This window comes from Myodes glareolus, chromosome 17 (genome assembly GCF_982192425.1).
Source record: "Myodes glareolus chromosome 17, mMyoGla1.1, whole genome shotgun sequence".
NCBI lineage: Eukaryota > Metazoa > Chordata > Mammalia > Rodentia > Cricetidae > Myodes > Myodes glareolus.
The window spans coordinates 26,800,876-26,814,154 of record NC_142042.1 but is presented as its reverse complement, the minus strand read 5'-3'; the positions used below and the strand labels follow the sequence as shown (position 1 = coordinate 26,814,154).

At 46.9% G+C, this 13,279-nt stretch overlaps 1 protein-coding gene across 1 annotated transcript in view; it reads right to left on the bottom strand.

The window, feature by feature from the left end:
- Hadh (hydroxyacyl-CoA dehydrogenase) overlaps positions 1 to 10,322 on the bottom strand; it is a 34,612-nt gene extending 24,290 nt beyond the window's left edge. Inside the window, exon 1 of the mRNA XM_048456741.3 lies at positions 10,126 to 10,322. Coding sequence (XP_048312698.1) covers positions 10,126 to 10,254 — 129 coding nt within the window. The 5' untranslated portion in view covers positions 10,255 to 10,322. The remainder of the gene's footprint in view (positions 1 to 10,125) is intronic.
- Between the last annotated feature and the right edge of the window lie 2,957 nt (positions 10,323 to 13,279).

Genomic DNA, 13,279 nt, shown 5'->3' with positions numbered 1-13,279 from the left:
TGATGACGATTTACCTCCAGCTCACTACAGCACTAAAATGTCCATCCTTATTAACATACAAAGTGTGCATAGGATACTAATCAGACATGCAATGCATAAAACCATATATAGAACTACATATAACAGAGCATGCATGAGAAAGACTGCCTAGTGTAAGCCAAAAAGCCCAGGCTGTGTGACATAAAGGTCCCCCACGGTGAATCCATTGGAGCTGCTGCACTTTCTGTTTGCTCTGAAAAGACTGCTTCCTTGGAAGTAAGTATGTTCGTGTTAACGTATTTTCTTACTTTGCTTGTCCTAGGGCACAAGAAACTTCCAGAAGTGCTACTGACCTCAACATCTACCAACGTCAATGTCTGTAGAGATGAAAGGTCAATCAGAATTTCCACTCTGAAGCTGTAAACTCCTCGTGTGCCTCCTTTGGGCCCTGAACTGACTCTCTTTAACAAAGGTTTCCTTCAAAACCCCACTTTCAATATTCTCCTGGCTCTACAGCCCTTCCGTCTGAAATGTCAATCATTCCTGTAATTCCAACCATACCTGACACCAACATGTTCTACCCTTTGCTGTCACCATCTTACCCCTAAAGCCAGCTCTCTAACAGTGCTGGTCCCACTGTTCTGCGGAATAGAATTTTCTCACACTACTTTTTCTTAAACCCCATCTTTAATTGTCCCCCTTTAAAAAGTGTATATGATATAGTATATATGCATTTTCAAGTGCATGTATGCGTGTGTGTGTGTGTGTGTGTGTTATGCACACACGAAAAGGTCCTAGGCTGGCATGTGGTATATTCCGTGTGTGTGCATGTGTGTGTGTGTGTGTGTCACGCACACACGAAAAGGCCCTAGGCTGGCATGTGGTATATTCCATGTGTGTGTGTGTGTGTGTGTGTGTGTGTGTATTGTGCACACACGAAAAGGCCCTAGGCTGGCATGTGGTATATTCCGTGTGTGTGTGTGTGTGTGTGTGTGTGTGTATTATGCACACACGAAAAGGCCCTAGGCTGGCATGTGGTATATTCCGTGTGTGTGTGTGTGTGTGTGTTACGCACACACGAAAAGGCCCTAGGCTGGCATGTGGTATATTCCGTGTGTGTGTGTGTTATGCACACACGAAAAGGCCCTAGGCTGGCATGTGGTATATTCCGTGTGTGTGTGTGTGTGTGTGTTATGCACACATGAAAAGGCCCTAGGTTGACATGTGGTGTATTCCGTGATTGTTCTCCACCTTTTATACTGAATCTGGGTCTGTTATTTAACCTGCAGCTCCCTGTTTGGACTGATGTGGCTCGCCAGCTTGCTGGCAGGACTGCCAGAACTGCAGGTGAGCTGTCGCACACCTGGATTGTATATGAATTCTAGGGACCCCAACTTTGGCCATCTGCACAGGAAGCACTTTACCCCCAAAGTCGCCTCTCCGGTCATCTTTAAGTTTTGTCCAACAGTTTCGTTCATTACTAAAAAGTCGGTTCAAATGCCAGCCTCTCCATGAAGTCTCTCAACCGGTATCATTTGTTTCAAAACCTGATAGCAAGGTGTTTACTGCTACTACTTTACACCAAAGCAAGCTATTTCAGATGGGTTCTTAATGTGTCTGATTTAATGTTTAAAATATCTAAACTGATTAGGTCTTTTCCTTGAGGCAACTGTTCAAGCGCAAACATTTCAGAGCAGGGTAACCTGAGCCCACATTTTTCCTGAGTCACGCAGTACTTCCCCCTCCCCCAAATCCGCACCCAGGTTTCCTCTGCCAGACATGTTCTTTCCCCTGTGTGTGCATGTGCAGCTGCGGGGAACTCCAGTTCAGCCTTTAGAGTCCAGCATAGAGGCCGTCCCCCCGTTAACGAAACTCCTCCCTATCCCTAGAGGAGGAAGTCACCTCACTGTGCCTCTTCTGATGTACAGAAGCAGCAGCTCATCTATGGGAACCACTGCAGGAGAAAAATCACAGTCGAGCACTGAGCCAGCGAGCCGATGACTCTCAGTGGCCGCTCCATTCCACAACGGTACCTCCAACCCCAGAATCTGAACATAAAATGACAAGGTTGTTTTGGGATTTTTGTTTGTTTTCTCACTAAAACTTTCAAGTTTGGTCAACAGGCAGGAGAAATTCCAACTGTGACAGATGAGTGATAAAATCTGAGGAGTTGGCCAACAGTACTTTTGATATTGTGGGGATGATTGGAGGGCCATTGCATCATCCACTCCAGGTACTGAAGTCACTGTCACTACAAGCACAGCCCTAGGTAGTTCAGGCACGCCCCTATCCACAGGACAACTGGAATTTCCAGTAGCTGTAAATTTCATATATGTAGAGCTATACATACCATCTGTCTTCACACACGCACACACGCACACACTTTACTATCCCATTTTCTTTATCATTAGAAGGTACATTCTATTGTCACAGAATAACTTTAACTGCCTAAATGTTTTCTCGGGGAGAGTCTCCTGTGAGAAGCACACCCCATGCTCTCAGTGTGGTCTACTTTCTTCCTCGATGCCTCTGATTCTTCACCCTTGCATTTTAAATCTTTATTTAATGGTCTTTACAAACTAAAACTCTGTTCCAAAAAATAGAAACACAAGTTTCCTTGGGCTAAGGATATAGCCCGCAGTAGAGCCCATGCCCAGCATGTTAGAAGGTCCTGGATTTGACCTCAGCGCTGTACCACTCTTCATCAAAAAGCAAAGCAAAGCAATTGTTTTTATTATTTTTGTGTGCCTGCCTGCTTGTCTGTATGTACACCATATGCATTCAGATGCCTGCAGAAGCCAGAAGGTTGTGGGGGAGCTAGGGTTATAGCTGGTTATGAACCGCTCAATGTGGGTGCCGGTAACCAAACCTCAGGCCCATGCAAGAGCACCAAGTGCTGTTAGCCACTGAATCATCTCTCCAGTCCCCAAAAATGAAAATTTAAAAAGAACTGTAACATAACACTGGGCTATTCAAACTCCCATCTGTGTGAGCGCATCAAGGGCAGAGTGGGCCACCAGTCGGCAGCTTTCTTATGATTAGCCATTCCTACCTGTGTTTCTTCTTCAGCAGACGACAGGTCCCTCCGGAGCCACAGCCACATCTTACCTGCCCCCCAGCCTAGTGTCCCCAGCACAGAGAGACTTCCGAAAATAACAGCTCATCTGCTTTTCCAAAGTCTCAACTTGCAAATTATTTTAGAAACGAGTGTTTAAAAAACCATAACTGCTTTTTGTTCTTAGAAACCCTTTCCCTCAAACCTTACAAGACTCTCCACGTGTTTTAGAATTGCGAGAAATCACATCATTGGCATGAGAAGAACAGTCAGAAAGGAGACAGGAGTTAAGGGCAGAAGCTATTCTGATAAGCAGAGGGGTGGTCTTTCCACCCCTGGCGGCTGGAATGCAGGTGGGAGGGCAACCACGCAGCAAGCACCGCCTGCTGCCTAAAGAGAAACTCAAGTTCTTTGTGCCCTTTGACCGCCACGCCTGTGATTTCCAAGTGGAATGTGTTTAGTTCACTCTAGTCTAGCCGGTCAATGTGTCATGTCCCGTTTACCAAAGGAACCCTGCTGCTTATGCCTGTCTGTCCGACACAGACCCAGAGATTCCTCCCACCGTGTGGAGGACTAAGACACCGGAGTTCTTCGCTACTGTACAGAGATCAACAAAGCTTTTACTGACCGGGGTTACAGATCACCTGGCACGGTGGCCAACCACAGCACCTTTCAAATGTTTTTAGCCATGAACCCCTCCCTAGAAAAGCTTACGACTGACCAGTAACCAAAACAAGGTCAGAGAAGAGGAGAGTCCACTAGGAGACACGTGGGTCTGCTAATGTCCACCCAAGAGCACACTGCGAAAATCCCCAAGCATCGCGTCCATTAGAAGAGCTATGGCTAAGTGCCCTGCAGATTCAAACCTTTAAACTTGGGTATCCGATTTGGAGTGTCCGCAGAGGACAGGAAGCTAGAAGGGTCCATGAGAGAAGAGAGGGAAAGGGGCCTTAAGGAAGGGAGGAGGCAGGATACAGGTGAGATGAAAGCAGAGGTGGGGGAAGTACTGGGCGCTGGAAGTCTAAGTGGACATGGGGTCAGGGAGGAGGGAGAAAGGAGAGGTGGGAGGAGAGCTGACTAAGAAACTGAAGATGTACGAAAGCCCGAAGGAAACCCACTACCTTGTAAACTATTTTTTTAAAAAAAGTAAAGAATTTTGAACAAAGTTACCCTGCATTGGTGCACAATACTTTGCCCAAAAGACATGGGTTATTAAATGAAACTCAGTACCAGGTGTGGAATACTGCCTTACAAGCTATGGTTATAACAGCCCAAACAACACAGACTGTTGTCATGGCTCTTGGTTGCCCGCCATAACTAAGACGCTATTGCTGAGGACATAGCACACTTTGTTGTAGGACATGGAGAGATGAAGCTGAAGGTGGCCTACAGTCTTCCTTCCTGTTGTCTAATTTTCACAGGACCAGAAAGAAGGTGCTGTGCTGGCTACCAGGGGAGAAAAGTCATCAGCGGGCTCCCCCAGACCTACGTGCCACAATAGAGCCACCTGACAAGAGGTGTCGCCTGGCCTAATTGTGGAATGACTGCTATGGGGAGGAACAACTGCTTTATGATCTGACCTGAGACCTGCTCTACCAGAGGGGACTCATGCCTGGTACTGTAAACCTGGTCAAAAGCCTCTGGCAGGTCGCAGGCCCTGGAGGAAGGCCAACTATTGCCCTGCTAACGGGACATCTCATTAGCGACCTTCTAATGTGACGTTTATGCACACAGATTAGTGGCGCTCTCAACAGTGGCCAGAGAAACTTCACCTCTCAGTTAATATCTACTGGTATCTGGTGCTGAGTAGAAGCAGCAGCTAAGCGTTCAACCCTAAATAGGACATTTATATTCACACACACACACACACACACACACACACACACACACACGGCTTGGGGAACATGATAGGGGTGAACTGGAGGAAAGGGAGTGTTGGTATTTCCTGGACACGGTGTGGTTGCTACATTCATGAGCTTCTATCAGCTACGGTTACCTGCATAAGATCGAGCCAGAAAATATTCCAGCATGGTTCAGGGATGAAATCGTGAGGCTCCATACCCATGGGGGAGGAGCTATTGGCAATTGATGGCTACTAGGGAAGGGAGAGGCCTTTTTCTTCAGGAATGTGGTCGCTGGTAGGTTGTCTGAGCTCAGCTGGATAGTCTCACACCCCTGTGCACACCAGCAGCACTGGATGGATTTAGTAGCTGGAGAGTCTCACACCCCTGTGCACACCAGCAGCACTGGATGGATTTAGTAGGCTATTCAAAGAGAAATCGCTGTGAAAGCAGGAGAGGGGTCTGGGGGAGAGAGGACCAAAATATATCTTGTACATGTATGAAATTATCAAAAATAAATGAAAATTAAAATAATAGCTATGTATTCATCAAAACTGTAGGCAAGGAAATGTAGAAGAATTCTTACGTATTGTTGGTGGAAGGCAAAATAATGCCATTAGAGAGCCCTCAAAAACTTAAAAATGGTATTACTGGAGAATCAGAAGTTTCAGTTTTAGGGGAGACGCTTGGGGGATTAAAGACAGATAAAGCCACAGATCTCTTTGGGAGGTAGCTTATGATATCTCCTGATAGTTGCATAATGACATTAATGAGGGGTAGGATTTAGAAAAGAAATTAAGGCAACAGGGAAGATGGCTCAGCAGGTAGTGGCGCTTGTGGCCAGACCTGGTAATGTGAGTTCAAACTTCCAGGACTCATGTGGCGTAGAGAGAAAACTGACTCCTTCAGGTTCTTCCTGACCTCAGTATGTATTTCCTGGCAAGCGCATGTGTGTATATGCACATGCTCTCTCTCTCTCTCTCTCTCTCTCTCTCTCTCTCTCTCTCTCTCTCTGTCTCTGTCTCTCTCTCTCTCTCTCTCACACACACACACACACACACACACACACACACCACACACACACACACAAATGTGAGACAGCCGCTTTAAGAAAAGGATTTCAGTATCTGGGGTGCAAGCATAACACCAGCACTCGGGCTTCCTGAGTTATACCATGGCACCACCTGGGATCCTACTGTCTGGAAAGGATGGGGCTGGGAGTGAAGAGTAAACCACAGCAGAAGCAAGGCCATTTTTGGGTTTTTTTTCCCCCATTATTTATTCAGTGTTGTAATAAACAAGACTTTTCTCGGTTCTTGGTGACTGCGGTTTAAGCCATTGAGAACTCTTGCCTTATATTAGGGTGGCCTGTATTCACTGTAAGACACTGAGGGCAAACTATCTGAAACACACACACACAACTATTTGAAGGCTATGTCCTCAGCTCCATGACTTTCCTGGGCCCGTTGGAAAGCAGACTCAGCCAAAGAGGAAGTATTTTTAGACAAGGGTCCTTCAGAGCTGTAAAAATAGGCCCAGTGAATAGCACACTTGTCAAAGACCCCAGTACTCCAGCCAAAGGACCACGTAACCGTGCCAGGCAGAAGCATGCCAGATTTGTGTACTTTTGCAAACGCATCCTAATATTGAATCAGGATCTCTGAAGCATAACTTACATGGTAAACCCAAGAGAGAAGCATCAACTGGCACAATACCAGTCTCTTGGCACGCTCAGCACATCTCCAACGAACGTCTCTAGGAACCCTACACCAGGAGGGCTCTACTTCATCAACACCACAGTCTACCCACGAACTCCCAATGTCATAAAATTATCATCATATCCGACTTCTGACTGCTTCCCAATCCTAGCACAATATTCAAAGGCAGACGCTGTTCTCTAACTTCCAGAGGTTCACTGTAGCATGCACGTGTGTGTGCGTGCATGTGTGTGTGTGTGTGTGTGTGTGCTATAGTGTCCATGAGAAGATCAGTGTGTGTGTGTGTGTGTGTGTGCGTGTGTGCGTGCGTGGGTGCTATAGTGTGTGTGTGCTATAGTGTCCATGAGAAAATCAGTGTGTGTGTGTTTGCATGCAGGCGCTATAGTGTCCATAAAAAGATCAGTGGATAACATTTGGGAGTTAGTTTTCTCCTACCGTGTTTCATACTCCAAACTAGCCGGTCCCGGAGCTTCCTGTCTTCACCTCCCGTCTCACATGGAGGAACGCTGAGATTAGTCACACAGCTTCATCCCGGAGCTACTAGCCAGCTCATCTTTGGATAGTTGAAAAGGACACACATGTTCAAGCACACACACACACGCATGCATGCGCACACATGTGCGAGCACACACACATACAAGCACACAAACCACACAAGTTTTGGGGCTTCCTTTGGTGAGATGAATTTACTCCTAATCTCCACAAGCTCAAACTTCTGCCCCCAAAGTGTAAGACACTAAACACACTGAGCCAGAAAAAGTCCCTCAAACACTATTCCCAGGCAGCCCAGTCATTTAATGAAGGGTGTGAGCCTTCTGGACTGTTATAAATATAAAACAGCCGAAGTAAAGCTTCGAAAGGGCTCTTCTCTCAACCTGAGAAACACAGAGCTTTCAACTTCCTCCCTCTTTCTTGACATAGCAAAAGGCAATCTGTCTCCACTCAAAGTTCATTTAATGCTGCGAGCCTCTTTGCCAGCCTAAACATCTGGCTGAAGATTAATCGGCAGTCAGTACCAAATCAGAAGCCTACAAGAGGCAAACACATAAAACAGGTCAATGTTCTTAAATACTAATCTGCAGTCTAAGAGGTTTTCCCCCCTTAATTTAAAAACAAACAAACAAATGGAAGGCAATGTAGACACTCTTAGAAAGTACATACGCACTAATGGCCTACGCTCTGGCCAAATGTAGCTCAGCCTGGAACCCCATTTGTCTAAAATTACTTAACCATTTGGTAAATGTATTGGGGGCATAAAAATTTACTTACACCTTTTTTTCCGTATCATTCAGCACAAATTGGAGCACATCAATTAGTCAAAACCAGAAACAGAACTGCCACTGGACTTAAGCTGCTTCACAGAGAATTCGAGAGAAACGGGGGCCAAATGTGATGGGCGGTGGTAACCTAGATGCTAATTAGTGCTTGTACCTCCGTGGCGCCACTCAGGTGGCATAATGAAATGAAAGGCACTGTCCTGCTCAGCAGTCCCTGAGCAAACCGCAGCGCCAGCTGGTATCTGTGTCAGGAAATGAGCAAGATGGAACGGGAAGCAGGGATCAGTGTTGCTCGTCTAAACCCAATGAGCCTCCCTCAGCATCAACGCTGAGGAACCAAAGTGGAAATGAGGGACAAAATGGGACAGGATGACTGCACCGACAGCGACGTGTGCGCCGATTCCCTCACTCCTTTTCCATGTTGCTCCAAAGCCAACTTGGCTTTGCATCCTTGGCCTACTCGGGAGAAACTGAAGTGCGGAGATAAAGCAACTTCCACGTTAGCACCATCCTGCGGACCATCCGACTTCCTTTGCTCAACACATCAATTAATAATTAACCACCGCTGGCGCTAGAGGCAAAAAAGATTTATTACCCTGTACCAAAAAATTGTCCACTGTGGATTGGCGTTTTTTTCCCCCCCAAAAGAAAGGGATGGCACACCCTAGAACTGCTTACTACAAGGTCGTGTGTAAGAAATGGACCAGCTAAACCACTGGAAACATAGTAGAGACACTACACAGGAAGGCAGTTTTCCCTGCAGGCCCAGAGCTGTCACCTAAAGCGACCTGGAGGAACTGCTGCTCCTTGTGAAGGCCCGCTATGTAGACTTTGGGTCTTTGTTACTTTTTTTTAATTCAAAAAGTTCTGCCAGGAGGTAAGCAGCTTTTCCTCTTTCCTCTGAAGGCTCCATACATGCTCCCTGGTCCAGCTACTCAAGTATTTAATTCACAGGTCTATGATCCCTAAGCATGTCAATCACTTTCCTTCCTCTCCTCAGGTTCTACCATCTTACCTACGTAATTTTAAGGGTTTCCTGTGCAGGTCCTCAGGTAGGACAACACACTTTTTTGGGGTCAAGGATGGGCACAGCATCCACAGAACAGAGCAACCTGCATTTGTACAAAAGCTGTGTAATGCTTTCTAGTTAGTTTATAATCCACAAGTGTTTCTAGGTCCTTCCCTACATTGTTACTGGAGGCATAAAACCCTATTATCTTATTACTAAGATGTTGTTAAACATTTCCTAAAGGATACATTGCTTTTTTGGACCTGGTCTGCCAATCTCCTCCTCCACAGCCTTGAGAAGTTTGGATGGTATACAGGGATATAAGTGCAGACTAGCTAGCTACAGTTTCTCCAGTTCAGTCATGTATTGCAAACAAACAAACAAGCATATTTTAGAAGAAAACTGCAATCAAGTTAACTGACTAACATGTTTAAAGCAAACACGCAAGTATGCATTTGGATACTGACCCTCCCGAATTAAAACTAGGTAAGCATACTACCCTCCGTTGCCACAAAACTCAAGCTGCAAAGGCCTAAAAAGGTAAGAATGTAATAGCGAGGACATAGTTCTCCAAGGTGTGTAGAAAGGCAACCATTAACAGAAAAGGTACTGCACGGATTATGGTATCCAAACTGCACTTGATCCTGAACTATCCCTTAGCTGGCACCAGGCCAAGTCCTACAGAAGCCGATCAGAGATTAGGAACTTTCCAGAGCCCTCTGCGTCTATCTCTGTCTCCCACTCACATGGGGTTCAGAGCTGGGCACTCACACAGATTTCTGCAGCCAGGGCACTAGGTCAAAGGTCAAAGCTGCCTGGCCCAGCACCGGGCAGAGTCCCAGAAACTCCACAAACTTCCACTAGGTGACTTTCCAAACTGTTACAAAAGTGAAGGCCAACGAAATGTGGGCGGGGAGAGGCAGGACACTTGGAAACAAAACTGCCCAGACAACAACCGGATAAATATTTTTTTAAATAAACAAAATTAAAAGAAATCATCTCAACGGACTCCTGTCTGCGCCCGGGGGTGGGCAAATACTCTGCAACTCTACACACAGAACTTTGCACAACCTATTCCAGCGTGCACGCGTGCAGTAGCGCTCTCTATCGAGCCTTCACTGGCCCGGGGCAGCGTGCACATAAGAATTGGGCCAAAAGCTCTGGATCTGGGACAGGGGCGCATGCCGCGCCTTCTCGGCCGGTTTCGAACGACTTCCACGACACCCGGGGCGCGCGACCCGCTCACCTGAGCGATGCCCGCCCCCATCAACCCGCCGCCGATGACCGTCACATGCTTGATCAGGATCTTCTTGGCGGCAGCGGCCGCGGAGGAGGAGGACATGGAGCGCACGAATTGCCTGGTCACGAACGCCATGGTGCAGCTGAGCAGCCGAGAACGAGCAGAGAAGACGGCGCAAGAGGCCCTAGCGCTTCGCGGGTGAGGGCGGGGAGGTTACGTAGGAGGCGGGGCCTAGTGCGCGCCCCACCCACCAGCTTGACAAACTGCAGGTCCTTCCCGGAGGGCGGAGCCAGGACCCAGGCACAGGCAAAGCTAGAGGCCTCTAGTGGTTGCCGTCGCAACTTTGTGTTCTGATTGAGTTGTGATCCTGAGCATTGCTTAGGGTGAGAAAGGTAAGCGTGGATAGAGAACTCAGGAAAGGAACGCCTGGGAATCGACCAACCTCCTGCCAATCACTGCGCTAGTGACACGGAATTGCTGTTGACTTGACTTCTAGATGTTCATCCGGGGTCCCCCGGGACACTCACCGTTCGGAGAAAAGCCATTCCCTCCCCCCACCACACACACACCCTAGAAGAAATCCTGTGTTAATCCTGTGTGAACTGAAGCTCCCTGGAAAAGCCTCATCTGTGTCTTACATTCTGCACAACAGAACTGACTTCTTGTCTGGGGAGAGATGGAGTGTTGGGGGTAGGGTCAAAGTTCTCCCCAGCTGTTTATAGTTACCCACTTCTAAGTTACATACAACCTTAGAAATGTGTTGCTCAGCAAGTCTCTCACTTCCACCAGTCCAACACTAAGATAGTGGTTTTTGTTTGTTTGCTTGTTTTAAGCGTTAAAAAAAAACAAAAACAAAAAAAAAAACAGGAAACAGAGTTTGTTGCTCTGCCACAACCTCTCTGGCCAGGGTCTGCACCAACGTTCTTGGTAAACCTATGAAGTTATGACCTTATTCATCCTAAGGTCATAGCTAAGTTTAGATAACCTTTTTTTTGCAGTGAAGCTTGTCTTCAGAACTGCTTCCACGCCTGTTCCCTGCCGCGGGCTCTTTCACGTAGCTGCAAAGAATCTTTCATGCATTCCCTTGGAGCAAGGGCTGTGTTTTGCGTTGACCCTTTCAATCTTATTTTTATATTTAATTCTTCAAAATAAGCCAAGACCATTGAGTGCTGCATTCCAGCGAAATCAAAAACTTACGGGACCAGAAACAGAAGTGCAAGGCTTACGGGACTAGAAACAGAAGTGCAAGGCTTACAGGACTAGAAACAGAAGTGCAAGGCTACCGTCAGAACCCGCACAGCTGGAAAAATGAGTAAGTTTATGAAGAAAGAACGAAATGTGAAGCGGCAGCGTGAGAAAGGAAGCGAGAAGGAAGGGGAGGGCTCTATGGGTAGACGGACTGTAGGAAGCTTGTGGAGCTGGGTCTCAACTTAGTTTTCATTTACAAGTCTTAGCCAATGAAAGCCAATTATAATCCAAGTCTGGTGCTATGACAATGTAGTTTTCCCTTCCTTCCTTTCATTCATTCTTTCTTTCTTCCTTCTCTCTTCTCTTCAGTGTACGTCTGTGCTCTATGTGCATGCAATATGCAAGGGGGTCAGAAAAGGGCATCAGATCCCTTAAATCAAGAGTTACAGGCTGTTGTGAGCCACCATCTGGGTGCTGAGAATCTGACTCAGCTCCTCTGGACGAGCAGTCAGGGCTCTTAACCACTGAGCCATCTCTCCCGTCCTACAGTACATTCACAGATGATATTTGTGTTATAATACCACGTGGACCTCATGCATGACATATGGCCCGTTTCAGATCTCTCTTTGCTTTTTCTTAGGAAAAAAAGATAAATGTGTCTTAGTCCATTTGTGCAGCTAGAAGAAAAACCCCCAAATTTCTCCTGGGACCAAGAAAACTCCTAGTCAGAATATTATCAAATTCTATGTCTAATGCGGACCCACTTTGGGCTCAAGGATGGTTCCTTGCAACCTCTTGATGGTCAAGTTGAAGGAATCTGGAAGCAACTACTAAGAGGAACCCCTCTGGAAGGGTCTGTGGGGGCATTTCCAAGAAGGGTTACTGAAGGGAGATGACTTCCCGAGTGGACAGCACCTTTGACAGGGGTGGGGGTGAGGTGCACACTAGATATAAAGAGAACTGAGAAAAAATTAGAATGTTTGCCTGCCTGCCTGCCTGCCTATTCCCCCTGCTGGCGAATGCCTCTTTCCAGCAGAGCTGCTGTGGGCATCCTTCCCTGTCGTTAGAACCACTGAACAACTCTCAAGCCCCGACTGGTCTAATCAATCCCATCTCATGACGTGTGCTACTGTCACTTCCAGCCCTCTAGAGTGGTGGTTCTCAACTTGTGGGTCACTACCCCTTCTGGTTCCAAAAATATTTACATTATGATTCATAACAGTAGCAAAATTGCAGTTATGAAGTAGCAATGAAAAAAATTATGTTTGGGAGATCACCACAACATGAAGAACTGTATTGAAGGGTCCCAGCATTAGGAAGGTTGAGGGCCACTGCTCTAAAGGGAGCTAGCTCTCTGGAGCTCTTTTCTAACACCAACCCAGTCATCTCACAAAGACCCTTGACCAGTGCTCCTCCATTAGGTTTCAGTATGGGAATCAGAAGAGGTCGCAAACACTACGGCAGCATCCCCGGTGATTCTCAAGGCCAAGGTCACCTACCATAACAAATGTGCCATGTGGAGCAAAGAGGGCTGGGAGTGCAAGGCCAGCCTGGGCTACATGGCAAGACCCCGTCTCAAAAAGCACCCCCTCTCCAATGGCACAAAGGAAAGGACAGCCGCGGGGCTGATTCTGGAGTCCTGCACCTGGCACCAGGGGGCCACGTGACCCGCGATCACAGGCTCTCCCTTTGTGTTGATTTTATTCATCAAGAGAAACGGTCTGAGAAAACAAACAAACAAACAAACAAACAAAAACCTTTCATCAATTTTACACTGAACTCCATCCAGTTTAGTCTTGAGGCACAAGATCACCTCTGGCCTCTTCTTCCTCAGTGCCAGCCAGAGGGCAGTTACAATGGAATCATTCTTTGCTACCATAGCCAACCTTTTCTCAAGTGTGACCTGGAGCATTTGAGAACATGATAGCGATTTCTGTAGACCTTCACTTGCTTCTTCTTCTGAATGGTAGTG